We start from the raw sequence: 23,415 nt of genomic DNA on the forward strand, positions 1-23,415 counted from the left end.
ACACAAACAGATACACACACACATACACAGACACACACAGACACACAAACACACAGACACTCACACATACTCACAGACACAGACACACACACACACAGACACACACACACACACACAGACACACACATACACACACACTCACACACACACACACACATGGTCCGTTCATAGACCACCATCTTCCAAACCCCCATCGCTGAAACCATCCCAATGGTCACCAACTGCAAGCAATTCCATTCCCACAGTGTGTCTCTCCATCCCTGTACAGACAGAACCCGAACAGCTGGGAGTACGTTCGGCCCTTCAAGCTCTTTGCTCATTCACCCCACCTTCCCAAACCTTCCCCATTCCACCCATTTAACTCAGATCCAATAACTTGGTCCTGAATCTACTCAATGACTGAACATCCACAGACCCTCAGGGCAGGGAATTCCAAAGCCACACCCCACTCTGAGTGAGAGAACATTGTCCTTCTCCCCATCCTAAATGGACACTCCTTTACTGTGAGGCTGTCCATTGAACAGAAATGATGGAGTTTAATTCAGACAAAGGCGAAGTGCTACGTTTTGGGAAAGCAAATCTTAGCAGGACTTATACACTTAATGGTAAGATCCTAGGGAATGTTGCTGAACAAAGAGACCTTGGAGTGCAGGTTCATCGCTCCTTGAAAGTGGAGTCGCAGCTGGATAGGATAGTGAAGAAGGCGTTTGGTATGCTTTCTTTTATTGGTCAGAATATTGAGTACAGGAGTTGGGCGGTCATGTTGTGGCTGTATAGGACATTGGTGAGGCCACTGTTGGAATATTGTGTGCAATTCTGGTCTCCTTCCTATCAGAAAGATGTTGTGGAACTTGAAAGGGTTCAGAAAGGATTTACAAGGATGTTGCCAGAGTTGGAGGATTTGAGCTACAGGGAGAGGCTGAACTGGCTGGGGCTGTTTTCTCAGGAGCATCGGAGGCTGAGGGGTGACCTTATAGAGGTTTAAAAATTCTGAGGGGCATGGATAAGGTAAATAAGCAAAGTCTTTTCCCTGGGGTCGGGGAGTTCAGAACTAGAGGGCATAGGTTTAGGGTGAGAGGGGAAAGATATAAAAGGGACCTAAGGGGCAACCATTTCACCCAGAGGGTGGTGCGTGTATGGAATGAGCTGCCAGAGGATGTGGTGGAGGCTGGTATAATTGCAACATTTAAGAAGCATTTGGATGGGTATATGAATAGAAAGGGTTTGGAACTGGCAGGTGTGACTAGATTGGGTTGGGATATCTAGTTGGCATGGACGGGTTGGACCGAAGGGTCAGTTTCCATGCTGTACATCTCTATGACTCTATGACACATCCCCTCTCCAGGGCCTGAAGAATTATCCATATTTCAATGTCTTTAAGGAATAGAGTACCGAGACCCTGTTCCAGGAGTCAGCTCAGTGACTCTCTCTAAGGTAACTTTACCCTTCCTTGGGTGGAGAGACCAAAACTGTGACTGAGTGTGGTCCCACCAAACCCCAATGGGATCGCAGGACCTGTGGCACCTCCTGAGCCGAATTAATTGACATTACTGGTCATAGCCTTCGTATTTAACTTCCCTTTTCTTTATTCACTCATGGAGCATGAACATCACTGGCTGGGCCCAGCACTTATTGCCCATTCCCGATTTGTGGGAGCTGGCTTCTTGAAACTCTACAGTCCCTCCGAGCCACTCACCATCCTGACCGTAAGACCACGAGAAATAAGAAGTGGAGCAGACCATTCGGCCCCTCGAGACTGTTCAATGGGATTATGGCTCATCCCACATTCTTCACATCCACTGTCCTGCCCTTTCCATCTCCACATTCCTTCAGTGTCGCTGGCTCAGAATCGTGGCGTTCCCTCCGTAACAGCATTTCTCTACAGCGCATGGACTGCAGCGGGTCAAGACACCAGCTCACCACCACCTTCTCAAGGGGTGACTCGGGAACGGGCAATAAATCCTGGGCCCAGCCAGTGACACCCACATACCATGGATGAAGTAAGAGCCAAATGGGGGAGCTCAATCTATTGTGAAAGTTTGGAGCTCGCTCCCAGTTCAAATCAGAGCTGGCTCTCCACAGACAGTTGCCTCACTTCAGAAATGGGAATATTTTAGTAACGGAACACATGGCCCCTTTTACAACCGGTTACCTGCAGAGAAAGGCATGAAGGCGTCTTTCTTCACAAAATTCCCATCAGTATCCAGGAAGTGAGCTGGGTTAAACTGGTGGGGCTTTTCCCATTGGGTTTTATCGTACAGCACCGAGGTCAGTAAAGGAATAACGTACGTTCCCTGAAAAACACGGAAAGCCATTCTGAATGTGTTACTGTGCCTGCGTTTAATGGAGAGTGAGTCATGCAGGATGTGGAAAACCCAGTTTTCTCCCTGATCCTGTTAGTTTCACGAGACACCTCAGGTTATAACGGGCTCCACCTTATTGTCAAATGTAACGGCTCATCCCCACGATTAAAGAAACTCAATTCCTAAAATCCAAATTGCTGCTCGGCCTGCAGTGGGACATATTTACCTGCAGTGGAGGCTGGGGAGATTAGTGCACAGGGCCCTGCTGCTTGCTGACAGAAGGAACACGTACACAGATTGTGCCGTTCAACTCAATAAAATAGGTGACTGCCTCTCTCCAGTTCACCCTTCAGGGCAATCATAGTCAACCTGCCCAGTTTTAAACTTAAACAGAGCTTGGCAGTTAAACGCCAGTCATCATTAACTGGTGCATTTGCTTTGACCTCTGATAATCAGAGTCTACTGGCCAACCAATCAGCACTCTCCTCTCATTCATTAACAATAATGTCACCCTTTACATTGACATCATCCTGATGAGTGCAAAGTGTTTGTAACAGGATTGAGAATCAGACAGCACAGTTTAACCACATTTTGAAAAAAGCATGTGTGAGGTGCGATTTGACGCATTTTAAAAAACACAAGTGTGAGGTGAGATTTAAAATCAAACCTCTTCCCACAGTTAGTGACTGGGTTTGGAATGAAGTACGGTCAAGGCAGGGTCACATGAGGCATTCAGGAGAGCACTTGATGATTATTTCAATGGGACCAATGGCTTATGGAGGAAAGGCAGACGTTTGGTTCTGTCAAAACACTAAAGAGAGCTAGTACAGATGAGATGGGAGAAATGGTCTCATTTTTCACCGTTGAGGTTGTGTGATGGGAACCTTCTATGTGACTTTTTATGAGCAATTCTCAACATTGAAATTCCCCCTTTTAATTTGTTTCCTTTCTAACTCAGTTCCTGTATTTATTCAGAAAGCACCATAATATTATTACCATGGCAACAATGTTCCAAGTAGAACTCTTCTTCAGGACCGGGGGTGGGGGTGAGGGGAGCTGCAGATAAAGGTGGGGGGGATGTGGAGGAGGGTTTTGGCTGGGAAGTGGGCCGGGTAGCGGGCCGGGTAGCAGGGAGCAGTGGAAGGGAGGGGGAGGGTCTGGGAAGGGAGGTTGTTTGAAATTGGAGAGCTCAATGTTGAGGCGAAGGATGATGGACATGTCGGAGAGGGTATGGGAAGGGGAATTGAAATAGGCGGTGGTTGGGAGGTCAGGTTGGCCAACTCCAACTAGACCCAACCCCAAGAACATCTCCCCCTCCTCACCCCTCTCTGCCCTCCGGAAAAACCGTTCCCTTCGGCAGTCCTTGGTTTGTGCCATTCTCCCCACCAACAGCTCACTGCCACCCCACATCCAACCCACGGTACATCCCCTGCAGGCGGAAAAGGTGCAAAACCTGCTGGTACACCACTTTCCTCACCTCCCTCCAGGGCCCCAAACAGTCCTTTCAGGTCAGACAGAGGTTCACCTGCCTCTCCTCCAACCCAGTTTACTGCATCAGGGCCTCCCAATGTGGTCTTCTCTACATCGGGGAGACCAAACGTAACCTTAAGGAACTGTTCACTGAACATCTCAGCCGCAGGGGCCGACCTGACCTCCCAGTCACCGCCCATTTTAATTCCCCTTCCCACTCCCTCTCCAATATGATCATCCTCAGCCTCCTCCATTGCCAGACCACAAGTTGGAGGAACAGCACCTCATCTTCCACCTGGGCAGCCTACAGCCGGGAAGACTCAACATTGAGTTCTCCAATTTCATTTAACCTCCCTCCCCATCCAGCTCACTTCCCAGCCCCTCCCCCTCCCTTCCATTCCTAGGATCGACCCTCCCTTCCGCCTACCAACTGGATACATTCCTCCCATCGACCAACCAGATCAACCTCTCCCTGTGTTCACCTATTCCTACCTCACCACTCTGACCCCCATCTCCCACCCCACCCCCTCACTCCCACCCCTAGTCCCAAAGCAGGGTTACACCCGAAACGCCCACTTCCCCACCTCCTGGTGCTGCCTGACTTGCTGTGTCCTTCCAGCCTCCTGTTTGTTTACTTTGGTTTCCAGCATCTGCAGTTTCTTTTGTCTCTAACAATGCTCCAAGTGGCACAAATTGTGAAAAGTAAGCCTTGTATCTCTGATACCTTTGGAAGGAAATACCCTCTGAAATGCGTGTCCTCGGTTGTCGAATGAGGAAGGTTCATGGGGACAATGTTGGCAAATCTCTGGATTTCGTGAATCACAGCCTCAGTGTAGGGCATGTGTCTCTGGTCTTCTGTTCTCGGGAATCGACCAGCTCCTATCACCCGGTCAATTTCATCTTGAACTTTCCCTGAAACAGACAAAAAGGTAAAGATCTTTGGATGGAGGGAAACAGTTTACAGCAGGATGAACTGAAGTGGAGAACTTTGTGTTGTTGAGTGACATGGAACGGGCTCTATCAGTTCCGTTGCCAGTACATTCCCCTCTCAATACTTTGCTTCATCAACTCTGACAGGCATAAACATCAAACTGCCCCAAACACACAGCTGATGTGATACCACCCACTGTGTGCTAACCTCCAAGGTCAATTTTTATTGTTCACTACTGAGGACAATTTGACAATCTATTTAAAATAATTCCATGCCACTATTCATATTTATTACCCTTGAGAAGGATGCGATTGAAAGTGCTTATTTGTCGAGCCGAAATTTCCACAAAATAAGCGTTGGGCAGGAAACTCGGCAGGGTCAGGATGATCCCAGGAGGGACATTTTAGGGCCACTCCTAGAGTATTTCCCCCTCAACCGAGATCGAAAGTATAACAAATCCATTCAAGAGGCCCATCCCCTCTGCAGTGACCTGTTTATTGGGATAATTGTTCACCTCAACCTACATAAAGCCTTCTTGCCTTCAGTCCAATTGGGAATCAGACAGTGAGGTAATTATTTACCCAAGTGAATCAGACTGACAGAGCATCTGCCAATTCTGTTGGATTCCCGATGTCCCTGAGGGAGGCTTTGTCTCTCTGTCAGAGAGCGAGAGAGGTCTTGAATACAACTTGTTCGAGGCTTATCAATGTTCTGTCTCCACATTCCATGCTGTTGGTTCCCCTTGACCACAACGATCCACAATATTGGAAAATTCACTGTGCAGCTACTGGGGTGTTCACCTGGGCTTAAACTAAGATAAATTGTGATAAATTGGATAATTCCCTGAACATCAATCCAGGTATGGAGCTCAGTGCTGGACTGCAAGGCTCCACCTAGAGGTATTCGTGTGTAGATGCAGGAGTATGACTGTGCCACACTGTGTACAGGTTATAGCTCTGCTCTCCTTCAAACCTGCACTCCCAGGTCTAGCATTTTCTCTGGTGCTTAATAAAGTTTTTGTGCTCCAACTCCAGGGCAGAAATCAAATACAGAATTTAAAATGTAGATTGGTGAGATGTGTCAATATTGATTTTGCGTCTTTATGTACGTCACCCTGGGTATCATCCCAGAACCTGCAATGAAAGTTGTCTCCTCTGTGCCCAGAGGTGTCACCTTGGGCTCAAGCTCAGGAAGACTCCACGTGCTGGCTCACTAATGATCAACTCTTTCTGATCACAACCATTGGAGAGGTTTCTGATTGAGATGGCCAATATAATGCTGAGCCCAGAGCTGTTTCAGTATTGCTCTTGATGGTCACTGGGTTCCTGGCTGACAATGTCTTGTTTTATTCTCAATCAGATTGTTACAGGGGTCAGTATTTTACCCCGAGGGGAGGGTGGGTTTGAGCACCAGATGTAGATATGAAATGCCATGTGCCAAGACACTCATGACAGGAACAAACCTCCCTCAGGGAACATAAAGGACTGACAAAAACAAAACAAAGGAGAGTAGAGCCCAGGAACAGGCCCTTCGGCCCACCAAGACTGTACTGACACGTGATGCCTTTCTAACTAAAACCCTTTTGCCTCTACGTGGTCAGTATCCCTCTATTCCCTGTCTGTTCCTCTATTGTCGAGATGCCTCTTAAACGCTACTATTGTCTCCGCCTCCACCACTTCCTCCAGACACTTACCACCCTCTGGGTAAAAAAGACTTGGCTCTCATATTTTTGTTAAACTTACCCGCTTTTACCTTAAATTGATGTCACCCAGGAACTGTCATTAAGGACTCCATCTATCCATGCCTTTCATAATTTGTAAACATCGATCAGGTCACCCCTCATCCTTTGAAATTATAGTGAAAACAAACTGAGTTTTTCCACTGTCTCCTCATGGCTAGTGTCCTCTACACCAGGCAACATCCTTATAAACCACTTCTGAACCCTCTCCAAAGCCTCCCCGTCCTTCTGTTAGTGTGGCGACCAGAATTGTACACAATATTTTAAATATGGCCTCACTAAAGTACCACACCACTGCCACATGAGTTGCTAATTTTTCATCCTCCATCCCTGCCCAATGAAGGCAAGCACGCCCAGATGTCTTCTTGACCTCCGTATCAACTTGTGTTGTCACTTTCAGGGAACTGTGGCCCTGCACACCAAATGCCTCGGTCTGTTGGTGCTATGAAGGTTTCTGCCATTTACTGTGTGCAGTACTTCCCTCCGGCATTAGATCTCCCAAAATGCATCACCTTCCATTTGTCTGGATTAAACTCCATCTGCCATTTCTCCACCCATCTCTCCAGCCAATCTCTATCCTGCTGAATCCTCTGACAATCCTCCTCGCTATCCACAGCTCCCCTGAACTTTGTGTCATCCACAAACCTATCCATCAGGCCATGTCTGAATTCCCCTCCCAACCATTTATATACATTACAAGCAACAAGATACAACTATACAAGTAATAATATTAGATTAGAATCAGATGCCATTTTAGACACAACCACCAAACTAACAAACACAGAGTGAAGGATTCCTTACTCTGGATTTCTGGGTAGTTTACCATCAGAAGAAGTCCCCAGCAGATGGTAGTGGAGGTGGTTCCTGTGCCAGCACCAAACAGGTCAGTGATTGTAACCACGATATCCTTTTTCTTACTCTCTAAATCTTCACCTCCCAGCTCCTTCAAGACAAAATGAAACAAAGGAGAGTGTGACGCCTCCTTCAGGAAAATATCCAGATCTGTCAATGTCTGGACAGGGGTCTGTGTTCCCGAGGATAGTGATCCTTCCAGCCTCTGGTCATGAACGTCACGATGACAATGACAGACTTGGCAGATGGAATACAATGCAGGGAAATGGGAAGTGGAGGGAGGAGAAATACACTCACTCATGGTCAGGCTTTGGGGAGGCAATGAGCACTCACTCATGGGAGGCAATAGACTTCACCAATTTGAAGGTGGAGGGACAGGTCGAGAAGTCCTTTAAAGTAACTTTATAGCTTTTGTAGGTCAGAGTACATACATCAGGAAGTTAACCCACACCGTTCTGTTTTATACACAAATATATACAAAAATCTGGTGAGGCCTCAGCTGGAATATTGCAGCCAGTCGTGGTGTCACACTTTCGGGAAAATGTCAATGCTGGGGGGGGGGGGGGGGGGGGGGGGGGGGGGGGACGTGTGGGTGCAGGACAGATTTACTGAAGGGGAGAAGATCAAGGGGAGATTCGATAGAGCCGTTGGAAATCATGAATGGGTTTGACTGGATAAGTAAGGAGAGACTGATTGCAGGAGCAGGGTGGGTCAGGGACAAGTGCAGTCAGACAGGCAACAAGGAACACTCTAGTGCAATGTGATGCTGAGTGACTGGATTTCCTGACACAGACACAAAGCCATGTTCACACAAGAGTCGGGGATATACTTGAAGAGAAATAAGTGACAGGGCAGTGGAGAAAGAATAGGGGAGTGGGATAGCTCTACCAGGAAGCAGCCATCGATATGATGGGCCGAGCGACCTTCCTCTCTGCTGTATCACCCTACAATTCTCTGAAGGAAAGTTGCCTCTCCTGTCTGAGTTCACCATTAGGTTTCAATTCACAGCAGAGATGAAGGGGCTGGACTTAATGAATGTGGGGTTTAAATTCATCAAAGAGATTGATTTTCCAGTCAAAATGAGAAGAGTGCAGCTCCAAAGCACTGAACAACAGATCCAGGTGTAATTTCAAGGGCAGTGTTCGGGGAAAATAATGTGTAAAATAAGGAAAGACCTCTCCTCAGTTATATTACTCATGAAACTTTCCCTGATGACTTTTGCAAGATTGAAGCTCACACACCATCAATGCTATATTCTGGACACATTGAGCATCCACATGATGTCATGAGCACGACGATAAGATAAATAATCAGATACAGTGAGCGCTTGAAGCTACACATTCGTAGTTCCATCCAGAGACTAGCGGCAGCACTGAGCGACATATTAACAGATGTTTAACACAGAATCTTCCTCCATCACAACCCACAAAGTCCTGGTGTGGAGTCTGAAATCTGGGGAGATTCCCCTTACTGCTGAAGAGGTGTGTCTCTGTACCTGCTGATGCCTCAGAATTAAGGCCTCGCTGAGTGTCTGGATGCTGTTCTCACTCAACGTCTCTTTGGCAGCTTTGAAGAAACCTTCAAAGATTTCATGCATCTTCACTTGATTTTGAATAATCTTCCTGCGGCTCGGAATCAGAAATCCCAGAGATGGGTAAGCGTTGTACAGCTGGATTGGAACAAGAACATAAGGATCAGGCCTTTGTAGGATCCAGTGATCGCTCCTCCATGGTCAGTGCAGCAACTACTTACCTTCAGTGATGCTCCATGGGAGATAGGAGATTGTCATGGCAACACCACACTTCCTCTCCTCTCCTCAGTGCCCCCACCCCAACCCACCAACCCTCCAAATTTTATGTTTTTATTTGAGTGCTTTGGTTATCGTCCAGGGTGGCCTATCCGCAATCACCTACTATACATGGATTCCAAAAATCAGATGCAGGTCAGGCCAGCAGATATCCTCCAAATTAGTAGACCAGCTGGGCTTTTCTTGCCAATTATATTCATCATTATACTTTTAAATCCAAATTTGTATTGTTAAATCGAATTGAAACAGTAGGATCATGTTCAGTGCCAGGCCAGGTTAATTTTGTCAGTGCTGAAGGATGGCCATTGGACCTGAAACTTTCTCTCCACAGAGGCTACCAGATCTCCTGGGTCTTTCCAGCAACTTCCCAACCATTTTCTGATTGCCAGCACCCCCACTGTTCTTTGCTTTATTTTAAAATAGTTTTCCACGTTTATTTTCTCACCAAAAGTTTTCCAGTTTAGCCCACGTAAGCCTGTCGCACATATCAGCATTTATGACTGAGACACAATGTGAGCAAGAGTCTTCAACCTGTAACAAGTCAGGTGCGGAAATAGTCACACACACCAAATTGCAAATGACCTCAACACTCAGCCTGAGTACAATACCACAAAACGACAATTACATGTATTGGGGCTGTTCCAATCAGTCTCGTGTTCGCATTAACCATGTTTGTTAGATGGAGAAATACTTCATTGTTATAATCAAAACGGTCTCCAAATATGATGGAACAGATGATATTGCTCACAGCCAAATACATAATCTGTGCAGTTTCAAAAGGCTGACCTGTGAATAAACACAGAATTCCATTACAAAAAGGCCTCTAAACAGTAATAATACTTCAGTCATTGTCCTCTTTTACAAAGCACAAGTTACTCGTATAAAACAAAGAACCGCGGAGGCTGCAAATCTGAAACAACAACAGAAATTTCTGGAGAAACTCAGCACATCTGGCAGCATCCCTGGAGAGAAAGCAGAGTTAGTGTTTTAACAAACAACAGTACATTACTGGAACAGACCCTTCGGCCCATCGAGCCTGAACCGATGCATGAAACCTTTCTGAACTAAAACCCTTCTGTCTCCACACGCTCCATATCCCTCTATTCCCTGCCTCTTCAGGAATCTGACCAGTTCCATATTCAATGTTCCTGTTCTGAAGAAGGGGACTCAAAAGGTTAACACTGTTTTCTCTCCCACAGATACAGCCCGACCTGCTGGGTTTTGTCAGAATTGGGAAGACTTAAGATTAATCAGGAAGCAGGAAGTCAAAATTGCAGCTTTTAGATGAGTCATAGTCATAGAGGTGTACAGCATGGAAATAGACTATTCGATACAATTCATCTATGGCAACCAGATATTCTAAATTAATCTAGTGCCTTTTGCCAGCACTTGGCCCGTATCCCTTTAAACCCTTCCTATTCATATACATATCCAGATTAATTTTAAATATTGAACCATACCAACTGCCACCTCTTCCTCTGGCAGCACATTCCATACATGTACCACCCTTTGCATGAAAATGTTGCCCCTTTAGGTATCTATTATATCTTTCCCCTCTCAACTTAAATTTATGCTCTCTAGTTGTGGGCTCCCCCACCCCAGGGAAAAGACCTGGTCTATTTACCTTAATCCATGCCTCTCATGATTTTATAAACCTCTATGAGGTCACCCCTCAGCATCCGATACTCCAGGGAAAACAGCCCTAGCCTATTCAGCCTCTCCCTATAACTCAAACCCTCCAACCCTGGCAACATCCTTGTGAATCTTTTCTACACCATTTCACATTTCACAACATCCTTCCTCAAGGAGGGATACGTGAATTGCACAAAATCTTCCAAACGTGGCCTAGCCAATGTCCTGTCCAACATGACTTCCCAACTCCTATACTCAATGCTCTTACCAATAAAGAAAAGCATATTAAATGCCTTCTTCACTCTCCTAACTGCCTGCAACTCCACTTTCAAGGAACTGTGAACCTGCACTCCAAGGTCTCTTTGTTCAGCAACACTCCCTAGACCTTACTATTAAGTGCATAATTCCTGCCTGATTTGCCTTTCTAAAATACAGCACCTCGCATTATTTAAATTAACCTCTATTTGCCACTCTTCGTCCACTGGCCCATCTCGCCAAGATCCTGTAGTACTCTGAGATAACCTTCTTTGCTGTCTGCAACACCTACAATTTTGATGTCATCTGCAAACATGCCAACAATACTTCCTGTGTTCACATCCAAACCATTTATATAAATGATAAAAATCAATGAACCCAGGCACTGATCCTTGTGGCACTCCACTGGTCACAGGCCTCCAGTCTGAAAAGCAACCCTCCACCACCACCCTCTGTCTTCTACCTTTGAGCCAGTTCTATATCCAAATGGCTAGTTCTCTCTGTATTCCATGTGATCTAACCTTGCTAACCAGTCTACAATGCGGAACCTTGTTGAATGCCTTACTGAAGTCCATTTGGATCACATCCACCACTCTGCCCACATCAATCCTCTTAGTTACAAGCAATCACTTTGAAGGAGACATACTGCCTTGTTACATTAGAGCCAATCTCGCTACTAAAAACTTGGGGCTACATTTCCCTGAGAGCCCACCACCTCCTACATTTTCCAAAACAACATACTTGTTTGAGATGGGAATAGCCACAGGAGACTCCTGCACTACCTGCCTACCTTTCCTGGAGTTAACCCATTTAACTGACTGTCTTTTGCAGTTTTTCTCCCTTCCTGAAACTGCCATCCACCGCACCCCTCGTTCCTGTAAGTTCCTCATTTCCTCAACCTGCCACTCTCACCAATCCAGGAGAAAGTGAGGACTGCAGATACTGGAGTACCAGAGTTGAAAAATGTGGTGCTGGAAAAACACAGCAGGCCAGGCAGCATCTGAGGAGCAGGAGAATCGACGTCCCGAAGGACCTATGCCCGAAACGTCGATTCTCCTGCTCCTCGGATGCAGCCTGGCCTGCTGTGTTTTTCCAGCACCAAATTTTTCAACTCTCACCAATCCATGCAATCTGATAGAATTCACAAACACACTTCCTGCAGACATAATCATCTGTAACTTGGAAACTCTCCCCAATCTCCCACATCCAACAGGAAGAGCCCATCACTCTACTAAAGGCCATCTTTACACCTTAATAATTGATAGATACAGAAAATAGCCCAGTCCTACCGCTCAAAAAAGATAATTCAGTAGCTATGTTTTATATCTTTAAGGTTTAATGAAGCGAGAGATCTCAATAAAAACATATAATCAAAAAGTACCCCTTGTACTCACTGTTGTAGATTTACCAAAAACCACAGTAAGGTTACACTTTAAAGCTAGCCACTTCACTGCTCCCATGTGGTGAGATCCCCACATGGTTTCTCAAAGGTCAGCTTCGAATTTTACTGTTTGTGCATTTTTTTCAGAATGAACTCCAATGTCCAGATACATTTGTTACTAAACAGCAAAACCATACAGCTCTGCAGGGTCACTGCTGGGTCAGACAGCTATGCAGGGTCATTGCTGGGTCACACAGCTGTACAGGGTCATTGCAGGGTCACACAGCTGTCCAGGGTCACTTCTGGGTCACACAGCTGTCCAGGGTCATTCCTGGGTTGCTTAACTGTTTCGGTTTGATGTCTCCATTTCTAACCTCCCATGTGGTATCTGCTTTGTCTCGCTTCATCAGTTTTTTAAACCATTGTTGTTTTGATTTCTTTTCAAAACAAACAAAGCAACAGCTTATAAAACAGTAATTACTGTTCCAAAGATTCGAGGAAATCATCTCCAACACTGCAATATCTCCAATATTGAGCAGCTGTTACAGCCACAATTTTTTCCCTTTCCTCCACCTCAGGTTACACAGAATCCTTCAGCTTAAAATGACTTGGCAGCGGTGGGACTCAAACCTACATCTCTGAAGAGACTGGAGTGTGGGAGGAAGAAATGTATCATTATTTAACATCACTGAATCAAACTCCTGGAATTCCCTCCATTAGGACATTGTGGGTCAACCTACAGCATGTGAACCGGAATTATTCAGGTAGACAGCTCACCATCTCCTTCTCAAGAGGCAACTAGACACGGGCAAAATGTTGCTGGCAGTCAGCGGTGCATGCCATGCGTAAAGTTTTGAACATATAGCATGGTCTCAATTCTCACACTGGCTGTGATTGCTATAAAGGTCCGACCTTTTCAGTCTCACCCCTCACCTGAGGCATGTTTCAGGTTAAACTCAGTACCAGTCATGTCTACTCAGTGAGAGAGAGAGGGACGGTGATTTCACCTGTCAATTATGTCAGACTAAGTCGAGGAGGAACAAACAGATCTTAGGGGTGAAATGGACCAATGGTTTGAACAAACAAATGCCTAAATTGACCCGAGAGTTGGGAAGAGCATGAGAAAGGCTGTTAATGCACCATCGCACCTAACTTTTAGCAACCACCATCCGCACTGAAGGAATGGAAGTAATTCAGTAAGCTTTGTGCAGGAGCAGACAACCAGACACAGACCATGTTGTGTCCGTGCTTACACACCAGAGTCTGGACTCAAATTACCTTCAAACTCCCTTACCACTGCACCAGTGTCACACCGTGTTGTGTCCTGTGGGAATCGGTGTGCACGGACCAGCCCACATTTTATAATAAGAAATCCCACAAGGAGGCTTTGTATTGTCTCCAAGTTGTATTGGGACCTGGAACCTGAGGGCCCCCAATGGGCCACCCCAACAGTGACTGACCTGGGAGTCTCACCACCGCCATAGCTCAGCAAGTCTAGGTACCTCGACACCCACATCTCTGCCGTATACACGAGAGTCTTTGTCACCAACACGTGGAGACGATGGTCAAAGGGCCAAAGTGGCAGAGTCTCTGCTGATCAGGCAGGACCGAGTTAAACTGAGGGGAAGCATATTCCTGAATCTTCACATCAGCAGCAGCATTGGTATGTGGATGCTGCCCTGGAACATTCTCTTGAAGTTGGTGTTGGAATCTTTTATTCAAGTGAAAATCTTTTCTGTAGATGTCAATTTCGAGGGAACCATGAATCCCAGCATGTCATGACCCACCAAGCACTCACCCTTATGACTCTCAAACACATTGACAAGAAAGCTGGCCTCTTCACTGATCCTGTCTTCAATGGATTTCTTGCCCATGCCAAAGCCTCGGAGAGCTGAGATCACAAACTTTCGGTTCTCCCGCCACAACTTCCCGTCACTGAATAGCACACCTGAAAGTGACACACGAAAAGCTGATCAAATATTGTACACGGGTTCTGCTGTGAGTGCTGCCAAACCCCAGGTTTCTAACACCCTTTCCTTTCCTGAGAATTACACCATTCTACAACCAAGAGGAAGGTCATTGTATCCATGAGTGCTCTTGGGGGGAGTGAGCCCATTGGTCTGACTTCATAAAATTCCTCTTGATGTTGTCATTCTCAATTCCCCTTTGGATGTTCCTGTTGACCCTGCTTCTAGAACCATCCCAGGTACTGCATTCCAGATGATAATGAGAGCCGCAAAACCAAATCTCATCTTCCCTCTGATTGGTTTTTGTAACCAAGCAGCCTCTTTTGGTGTCGTCTGTCCAATTCTGGTCTCCCTGTTGCAGGGAGGATATAGGCTGCAACGTTTTGCACTGGAGTGTGAGAGGTTGAGGGGTGACCTTGCAGAGGTTTATAAAATCATGAGGGTCATGGATAAGGTGAATGGCAGGTGTCTTTTCCCCCCGGGATGGAGGATTTCAAGGCAAGGGGCATATTCTTTAGATGTGAGTAGAAATGTTTTAAAAAAGACATGGGGGCAGTTGTTTTATACAGAGTGTGGTTTGTGTGTGGAATGAACTTCCAGTGGAAGTGGCAGAAGTGGATATAGTTATAATGTTTAAAAGACATTTGGATAAGTACATGAATAAGAAATGTTTGGAGGAATGTGGACCAAGCGCAGCCAAGTGGGATAAGTTTAGTTTGGGATTATGTTCAGCATGGACTGGTTAGACCGAAGGGTCTGTTTCAGTGTTTTATGACTCTATGATCTATGACTCCCAATTTCAGTGTTTATCAGTTCATATTTAAGGTTGCCCCACTGTAAAATGTGCCCTTTTTATTTGTTGAATTAATATTGAACAACTCGAATATATCACGTGAAGATTAATGTTCTGGAGCTTGAGCAACATTTATGGAGTGAGACAAATTGTTGATGCAGGGGATTGTCCCAGGTATTCAATGACTCCCAATATATTGAGGGAGGTGAGGAAGAAATGCAGTACCTTGAGACAGCAGGGTATCGGCAAGTGGCCAATTGGCAGGAAATAAAAAGTAGGAAGGTAACAGGGTCTGACTGCCAACCCAGCAGCTTAACCAAGGGAGGGGAGTGAGGTCTGTTAGCAGCTCGGGATCTGATCGCTGCCATTTAATATGACAGCAGGAAGCTCGAGCGAATTGGGGTTTTGAATGAGATGTCGAAGTTGCACAATGTATTTATGTGGATATGAAATGTAATGATTTTAATTGCTAGTAGCCCTCCTCTCATACAGCACAAGTTTTGGTTGACAATAATTTGGCATTTTCTAGCACATTGCAAGAATTCAGATTGACAAAATGTGTGTTTCTTCAGCAAAACCAAAGGAAGTTATGTTGAAATTTAATAAAACATTTGTTTGGCTTCAAGTGGGGCATTGTATTCAATTCTGAGCACCACATTGTTGGGAAATGCTTGAGCGAGGGCCACCATCAGATGAATGGTAGATGATAGCTTGTCAAAGCTGGTGTTGTTCACCTTGCAGAAGGGAAGGCTGTGTCAGCTTTTGGATGGAAATATCCAAGATCATAAGGGATCTAGTCAGAGTCAATGAAAAGACACTGTTTCCCATTGGCTGGAGGACTGAGAATCAGATGGCACAGAGCTCATAGCATTGGCAAAAGAAACAAAGAGGGTTTTTGGTGATGATCAGAAGTGCCTGATCAATGGAAATTCAATGGAAGTTTTCAAAAAAGATTTGAATAAGTGCCTGACGAGGGAAAGACTTTTCAGGAGTGCAGGGAAAGGGCAGGGGAGCAGGATCATTTCAGTTGTAATCACTGATAAACAGTGGCCTAACCCAGGAGTATTGGGAATGAGAAGCTTGGGTATTGATAATTGAGGGAAATAGTGGCTAAAGGCGACAGTTTTTAATTCCAGAACATTTTGTGTCACTTTAACCAGCATGATCGGGTGAGCTGAGGTGAAGACAGAAATGACCAAAGAGTAACCCAGAGATGAAAGAGGGAAATTACCACTTCGGAATGAAATTGCGTCATATATCGGTAAGTGTGGCCTCCCAGTGAATTGATCAGCGTGATTCACAAGAGCGTCTTTCACTGCATCGTAACCAGTCAACACCACGGCCTTCAGTGGGCCGAGCTCCACTGAAAATACACTGCCATATTTCTCTGCAAGCTAACAAAGAGAGATTTATTTCATTAAGGTTTCATTTCTAGTCAGCTGTAGCACAAGTCAGGGGCGAAAAATGAAGGAAAGAATATTATTCCCCAATTCCTAAGAATTTGATGCCCATCTGTATTTTCCCTTCAGAAGGTGGTGGTGAGCTGCCTTCCAGACCCACTGCAGCGCAGGTGGGTAAACCTTCAATGGTGTTGGGAAAGGAATTCCAGAATGTTGAACATCGGAACAGAATGAGGCCATTCAGCCCCTCAAGCTCCCTCCACAACTCAATGACATCATGGATGACCTTTGGCTGAACTCCATGTTCCTGCCTTTGGCCCATATCCCCTCATGGCTTTGCTTCATAAAAATGTATCTACCTCAGGTTTAAAACTAATAACGGATCCCACACCCACTGCCATTTGTGGAAGAGTGTTCTACCACCCTTTCTCATATCTCCCTCCCGAACGGTCTGGCCCAGACTGTGTCCTTTCGTTCGAAACTCTCCAAACAGTGGAAATAGTTTATCTTTATCCACCCTTTTCATGTTAACAATCTCGAAGATTTTGATCAGATCACCCCTTATCCTTCTAAATTTCGGAGAAAATGGGCCTTATTTGTATCATCTCTCTTCATAACCTAACCCCTGAAGGACATGTATTATTCCTGTAAACCTTCGTTGTGCTCCCTCCAAGGCCATTCCATCCTTCCTGAGGTGTGGAGCCCAGACCTGCTCACAGTGCTCCACGTGGGCTCTGACCAGGGTCCTGTCTAACTGCAGCATAATTTATTCATCCTTTTGTACTCCAGGTATGAAGGCCAACATTCAACCAACTTTCTTGATTATTTTCTGAACCTACTTACGTTATTTCAAAGATCTGTGCACCCAAACTCTCAAGTCTCTTTGCACATCCACTGTTGAGCCAGTGACACTGAAGGAACAGCAATACTTTCCCCTTGTAGATTCAGGTCTAACTTATTTCCATGTGGTCATGTTCCCATGTGGCTGGCTATCTGCATCAGCGACTCACCAGTATCATTGACCACACTCCATGCATTCATGGGCAGGCCCAGTGATGATCATTTAGACCTTACTGCCGTTCCTCTTACTCAGAATGTAAGTAACCTTTTTCACTCTCTTGCTAGCTGCCTCTTCTAATTCCTGGCTTTTCCTCTCTAATGTTATCTCCTCATTCCCATTCCCCCTGAAAAATTAATCTGAACCCTCCTCAATAACATTAATATACTATCCCATCAGGACGCTGGTCTAGCCTCTATCCAGGCGTAAACCATCCGGCCTGGACAAGTCTCACCTGCTCCAGAATTGTTACTAACCTCCGGGGAGCCTAATTTCCCCCAAACTCCCCCCACCCCTCCACCAAGTGCCATATCCCCTGGCACGTATCCATCTGCTTATCCTCCATCTTGTTTCCTGACCCGTGTGTGGCACTGTGGGTAATCTGGAGATTGTTTCCTTTGAGGTTCTGCTATGGACAAGCAGGAGGTGGCTGGAAGAACACAGTAAACCAGGCAGTGGAGAGGTCAACATTTCAGGAGAAACACTTCTTCAGGACTGGGGTGGGTGTTGGGAGTGGTGGGGTGCAGACAAAGTGGGAGGTTGGGACAGGGTGGTGAAGTGGGGGATAGGTGAAGACAGGTAGAGGGTATGACCTGGTTAGTCAATGGGAGGAATGGATCCAGTTGGTGGGAGGGAGCAGTGCAAGGGATGGGGGAGGGGCTGGGAAGGGAGTCGGGGGATGGGGAGGGAGGTTATTTGAAATTGGAGAACTCAATGTTGAGTCCACCAGGCAGGAGGCAGCCCAGGCGGAAGATGAGGTGCTGTTCCTCCAATTTGTTATTGGGTTTGTTGTGGCAATTCAGGAGGCCAAGGATGGTCATGTCAGAAAGGGAGTGGGAAGTGGGATTAAAGCATCTGCGGGCCCAGCAGAGATCCTCGGTGAACCATTCCCTAAGTTTACATTCAGTTTCCCCGATGTAGAGAAGACCACATCGGGAGCACCTGATGCAGTAAACTAGGTTGGAGGAGAGGCAGGTGAATCTCTGTCTCACCCGGAAGGACTGTTTGGGGCCCTGGATGGAGGTGAGGGAGGTGGTGGACTGGCAAGTTTTGAATCATTTCTGGGGAAGATACCTGGGGGTTCGGGGGTGTTGGTGGGGAGAGTGGTGCAAACAAAGGACTGTCAAAGGGAACTGTCCTTGCAGAAGGCAGAGGGGGAGTGTGCAGGGGGAGATATTCTGGGTGGTGGGGTCTAGTTGGAGTTGGCAGAAGTGTTTATGAATGATGCATTGGATACAGAGACTGGTGAGGACAAGGGAGACTCAGACTTTATTGCGTTGGTGGGGGTTTAGAGCAGTGGAGTGGGGAATGGAGGTGGTGCAGCAGAGGGCTCTCTGGATGATGGAGGGAGGAATAGCTCGTTATTCAAAATAGCTGGACATCTGGGATGCTTGGGAGAGGAATGTCTCCTCGTCCGAGCAAATGCGGCAGAGGCAGAGGAATTGGGAGAATGGGATGGAGTTCTGGCAGGATACTGGATGGGAGGAGGTGTAGTCCAGGTAGTTATGGGAGTCTGTGGGTTTGTAGTAAACATCCGCCTGGAGACTGTCGCTGGAGATGGAAATATTGAGGTCAAGAAAGTGGAGGGAGGTGTCCGGAATGGACCAAATGAATTTGAGGGAGGGGTGGAAGTTGTGGGTGAAATCGCTGAATAGCTCCAGTTCAGTCTGGATTCAGGATGCTGCCCCAATGCAGTCATCGATGTAATGGCGGAAGAGTTATGGCACAGTGCCTGTATAAGTACTGAATAGGGACTGTTCGATATAGCCAACACAGAGACAGGTGTAGCTGTGGCCCATCCGGGTGCCCATGGACACCTCCTTGATTTGGAGGAAATGGGAGGAGTTAAAGGAAATGTTATTGAGGGTGAGGATCCTTTCAGCGAGGTGGAGGAGGGTATTTGGTGGAGGGGGGACTGGATGGGTCTGTTTGACAGGAAGAGGAGGAGGGCCTGGAGACCATCCTTGTGGGGTATGGATGTAAATAAGGACGGCACGGCCAGAGAGTAGATCAAGCGCTGGGGGCCAGAGAACTGGAAGTTGCTGAAGAGATGGAGGGTGTGGTTAGTGTCATGGGTGTAGGTGGGAAATGCCTGATCCAAGGTAGGATGGGATGAGTTCAGTGGGACAGGGGCATGCCGAGACGATGGGTCAGCTGGGGTAGTTGGGCTTGTGGATCTTGGGGAGCAGGTAGACCGGGCAGTGTGGGGCTGGGGGACTATGGGTTTGGAGGCAGTGGAGGGGAGATCACTGGAGACAATGAGGGCACAGACAGTGTGAGTGAATTTATCCTGATGGGTCGCGAAGGTGGGGGGGGAGGGGGTCGCGGGAAAGGGGAGGGGTAGGACGTGGTGTCGGAGAGCTGGCGTTCAGCCTCTGGAACATTGAGGTCCGTTGTCCAGACAACTATCTTTGTCAGTGCGTTTGGTGAGGAGCGAGTGGTGTGCTGCACGTTCGGAGGGGGTGAGGTTGGAGTGGGTGGGGGGAGGGTTGGAGAAATTGAAGCGGTGGATGTCATGTCAGCCGTCTGGAATGAAGAGGACAAGGGCGGGTGGTGACCAAGTGGAGGAGGAACCTTGGAGGTGGAAGAGGGGGGTCGCCCGAGGGAGGTTGGGAATTTTGGGTGGAATCCCGAGGTGGCTGATGCGGGGGAGGGGAGAATGGTGATGGCATGTGGTGGGTGAGGTTTGGATGTGGTGGTGTGGTAGGGGGTAGTGAGTGTGGGGGAGAAAGGAGATTGGGAGGGGAGTGTTGTGGGGGTGTGGGGGGAAGGGGTGCTGGGGTGGGAGGGGTGAGGTTAAAAGGAAGAGGTGGAGGGGTAGGGTGCATTGTGGAGGTGGATGGGTGAGGAGGGAGACTGGGTGCACTGGCTGACAGGCTGAGGGTTGGCAGTAGGACCCAGGGGTGACCCTGGGAAATGTAGTCCGAGTCTAGCTTGCAGAGAGGGCGGAGCCAGAAGTGGAGGTGGGAGCTGGAGGGAAGTCGAGGCTGGTCTGAGTGCTGTTGAAGGAGACGTCCGGAGCAGAGGAGGAGGTTACGGGTGTGTACTTGGGGGGGGGTCCCGGGAGGGTGTCGTGGTGGCACAGGTACCAACCTGGAACACAGCTCCCTCAACTCAAACTGCAGGGCCCCACCCGTCTTTCTCCTGATGGGACTGGTGCATAGCCACGAGCTGTTCACCTTCTGAATGTTCTGCATTCATTCAGTGACGTTCTTTAACCAGGATTTTGTTTAATATTTCAAAAATACACTTTATTCATAAAAATATTTTGATGATCTGTACAATTGGTCATGCCATACATACATAAACATTCCATTTCTTTGCATACAGAGATCGAGTAATCATTCATATATACAAGTCTGTACATTGACCCTCCACATATTTAGCTGAGGCCGACGTTACACAGTGGTCTTTCCCCACCGCGCCTTGGCGGTAGCTGCCCCAAGCTTCAGCGCGTCCCTCAGCACGTAGTCCTGGACCTTGGAATGTGCCAGTCTGCAGCACTCAGTCGGGGTCAACTCCTTCAGCTGGAAGATCAACAGGTTTCGGACCACCCAGAGAGCGTCCTTCACCGAGTTGATGATCCTCCAGGCACAGTTGATGTTCGTCTCGGTGTGCGTCCCGGGGAACAGGCCGTAGAGCATGGAGTCCCACGTCACGGAGCTGCTCGGGACGAACCTCGACAGACACCACTGCATTCCTCTCCAGACTTCCTCTGCATAGGCACATTCCAGAAGGAGGTGTGTGACAGTCTCGTCCTCCCCGCAGCCGCTTCGAGGGCAGTGTGCAGTGTGGCTGAGAGTCCGGGCGTGCATAAAGGATCTCACAGGCAGAGCCCTTCTCACCACCAGACAAGCCATGTCTTGGTGCTTGTTGGAAAGTTCTGGCGATGAGGCATTCTGCCAAATGGCTTTGACAGTCTGCTCAGGGAACCGCTCGATAGGATCCACCCTCTCCTTTTCCCGAAGGGTCTCAAGGACACTACGTGCTGACCACTTCCTGATGGACTTGTGGTCAAAGGTGTTTTTCTTCATAAACTTCTCCACGAAGGACAGGTGGTACGGAACAGTCCAACTACTCGGAGCGTTCCGTGGCAGCGAGGCCAGGCCCATCCTTCGCAACACCGGGGACAGGTAGAACCTCAGTACGTAGTGACACTTGGTGTTTGCGTACCGGGGATCCACGCACAGCTTGATGCAGCCACACACAAAGGTGACCATCAGGGTGAGGGTGGCATTGGGTGTTTTCTTTCCCCCGTTGCCCAGATCTTTATACATCGAGTCCCTTCGGACCCGGTCCATCTTTGACCTCCATATAAACTGGAAGATGACCCAGGTGACTGCAGCGGCACAGGTTCTGGGAATAGGCCAGACCTGTGCCACATATAACAGCAATGACAGTGCCTCACACCTGATGACCAGGTTTTTTCCCGCGATGGAGAGCGACCGTAGCTTCCATCTGCCCAGTTTCTGCCTCACTTTGCTGATACGCTCCTCCCAAGACTTGGCGCACGCCCCAGCCCCTCCGAACCAAATACCCAGCACCTTCAGGTGGTCAGTCCTGACGGTGAAGGGGATCGAGGATTGGTCGGCCCAGTTCCCGAAGAGCATGGCTTCGCTCTTGCCTCGGTTTACCTTGGCCCCCGAGGCCCGTTCGAACTGGTCACATATGCACATGAATCTGTGCACGGACAGTGGATCCGAGCAGAAAACGGCGACGTCATCCATGTACAGGGAGGCCTTAACCTGCAGGCCTCCACTGCCAGGAATATTCACCCCCTCAGGCTCGCATCCTTCCTGATGGACTCGGCAAATGGCTCTATGCAGCACACAAACAAGGCAGGAGAGAGAGGGCAGCCCTGCCTGACTCCAGACCTGACTGGGAAGCTATCTGATTCCCACCCATTGATTGAGACTGCAATGACAATGTTGGTGTAGAGCAGTCTGATCCAATTGCAGATTCCCTCCCCAAATCCCATTTTGGAGAGAACGTCTCTCATATACCTGTGTGATATCCTGTCAAAGGCTTTCTCCTGGTCCAGGCTGATCAGGCAGGTGTCCAACCCTCTGTAGGTAGGCGATCGTATCCCTGAGGAGTGCGAGACTCTCAGCGATCTTCCTGCCCGGTACGGCACAGGTTTGGTCAGGGTGAATCACCGACCCCAGACCAGACCTGACCCGGTTGGCGATTACCTTTGACAGAATTTTATAATCCACATTCAATAGTGAGATTGGTCTCCAATTTTTGAGTTCCTCCCTCTCCCCCTTCCGCTTGTAGATGAGGGTGATGATGCCTTTCCTCATGGATTCACTCATGGTACCTGCCCGAAGCATACTGACATACACCTCCAGCAGGTCCTGGCCAATCAAGTCCCACAGAGCGGAATAGAGCTCGACCGGTAAGCCGTCACTTCCGGGAGCTTTATTCTTTCTGAAGGACTCGAGGGCCTTGGTCAGCTCGTCCAGAGATAGCGGCTGGTCCAGCCTCTCCCGTGTTCTGTCGTCTAAGACCTGTGTGATAGAGGACAGGAATAACTGGGACAACACTACTATTATAGGACAAGCCAAACAGAGAACAGCCAGGGAATTCCTAGAGGCATGGCACTCATCCACAGATTCAATCAATAAGCACATCGACCTGGACCCAATATACCGACCACTGCAACGGACAGCTGGAACTGACAACCGGAAGCGGCAAATTCAAACCACTATAAATGCCGGAGGATAGATCACAGAAGCGCTTCACAGGAGGTTCCCAAGCACTGAGGATGTCACCTAGACAGGGGACTAATGTCTGCAACACAAATTCCCAGCTCGGCGAACAGGACCA

At 47.7% G+C, this 23,415-nt stretch overlaps 1 protein-coding gene across 1 annotated transcript in view; it reads right to left on the bottom strand.

Annotated features, from left to right (window-relative positions):
• LOC148140612 (cytochrome P450 2K1-like) overlaps positions 1–23,415 on the bottom strand; it is a 29,667-nt gene that overhangs the window by 2,874 nt on the left and 3,378 nt on the right. The window contains exons 2-8 of the mRNA XM_087978896.1: positions 16,361–16,523; positions 14,168–14,317; positions 9,727–9,887; positions 8,790–8,963; positions 7,244–7,385; positions 4,498–4,685; positions 2,153–2,294 (exon numbers count right to left, since the gene is read on the bottom strand). Of these exons, the coding sequence (XP_087835022.1) occupies positions 2,153–2,294; positions 4,498–4,685; positions 7,244–7,385; positions 8,790–8,963; positions 9,727–9,887; positions 14,168–14,317; positions 16,361–16,523 (1,120 nt within the window). The remainder of the gene's footprint in view (positions 1–2,152; positions 2,295–4,497; positions 4,686–7,243; positions 7,386–8,789; positions 8,964–9,726; positions 9,888–14,167; positions 14,318–16,360; positions 16,524–23,415) is intronic.

The sequence above is a fragment of the Chiloscyllium plagiosum genome, unplaced genomic scaffold (genome assembly GCF_037043375.1).
Source record: "Chiloscyllium plagiosum isolate Xiang-an unplaced genomic scaffold, Cpla_swu_hap1 HiC_scaffold_35, whole genome shotgun sequence".
Classification (NCBI taxonomy): Eukaryota; Metazoa; Chordata; class Chondrichthyes; order Orectolobiformes; family Hemiscylliidae; genus Chiloscyllium; species Chiloscyllium plagiosum.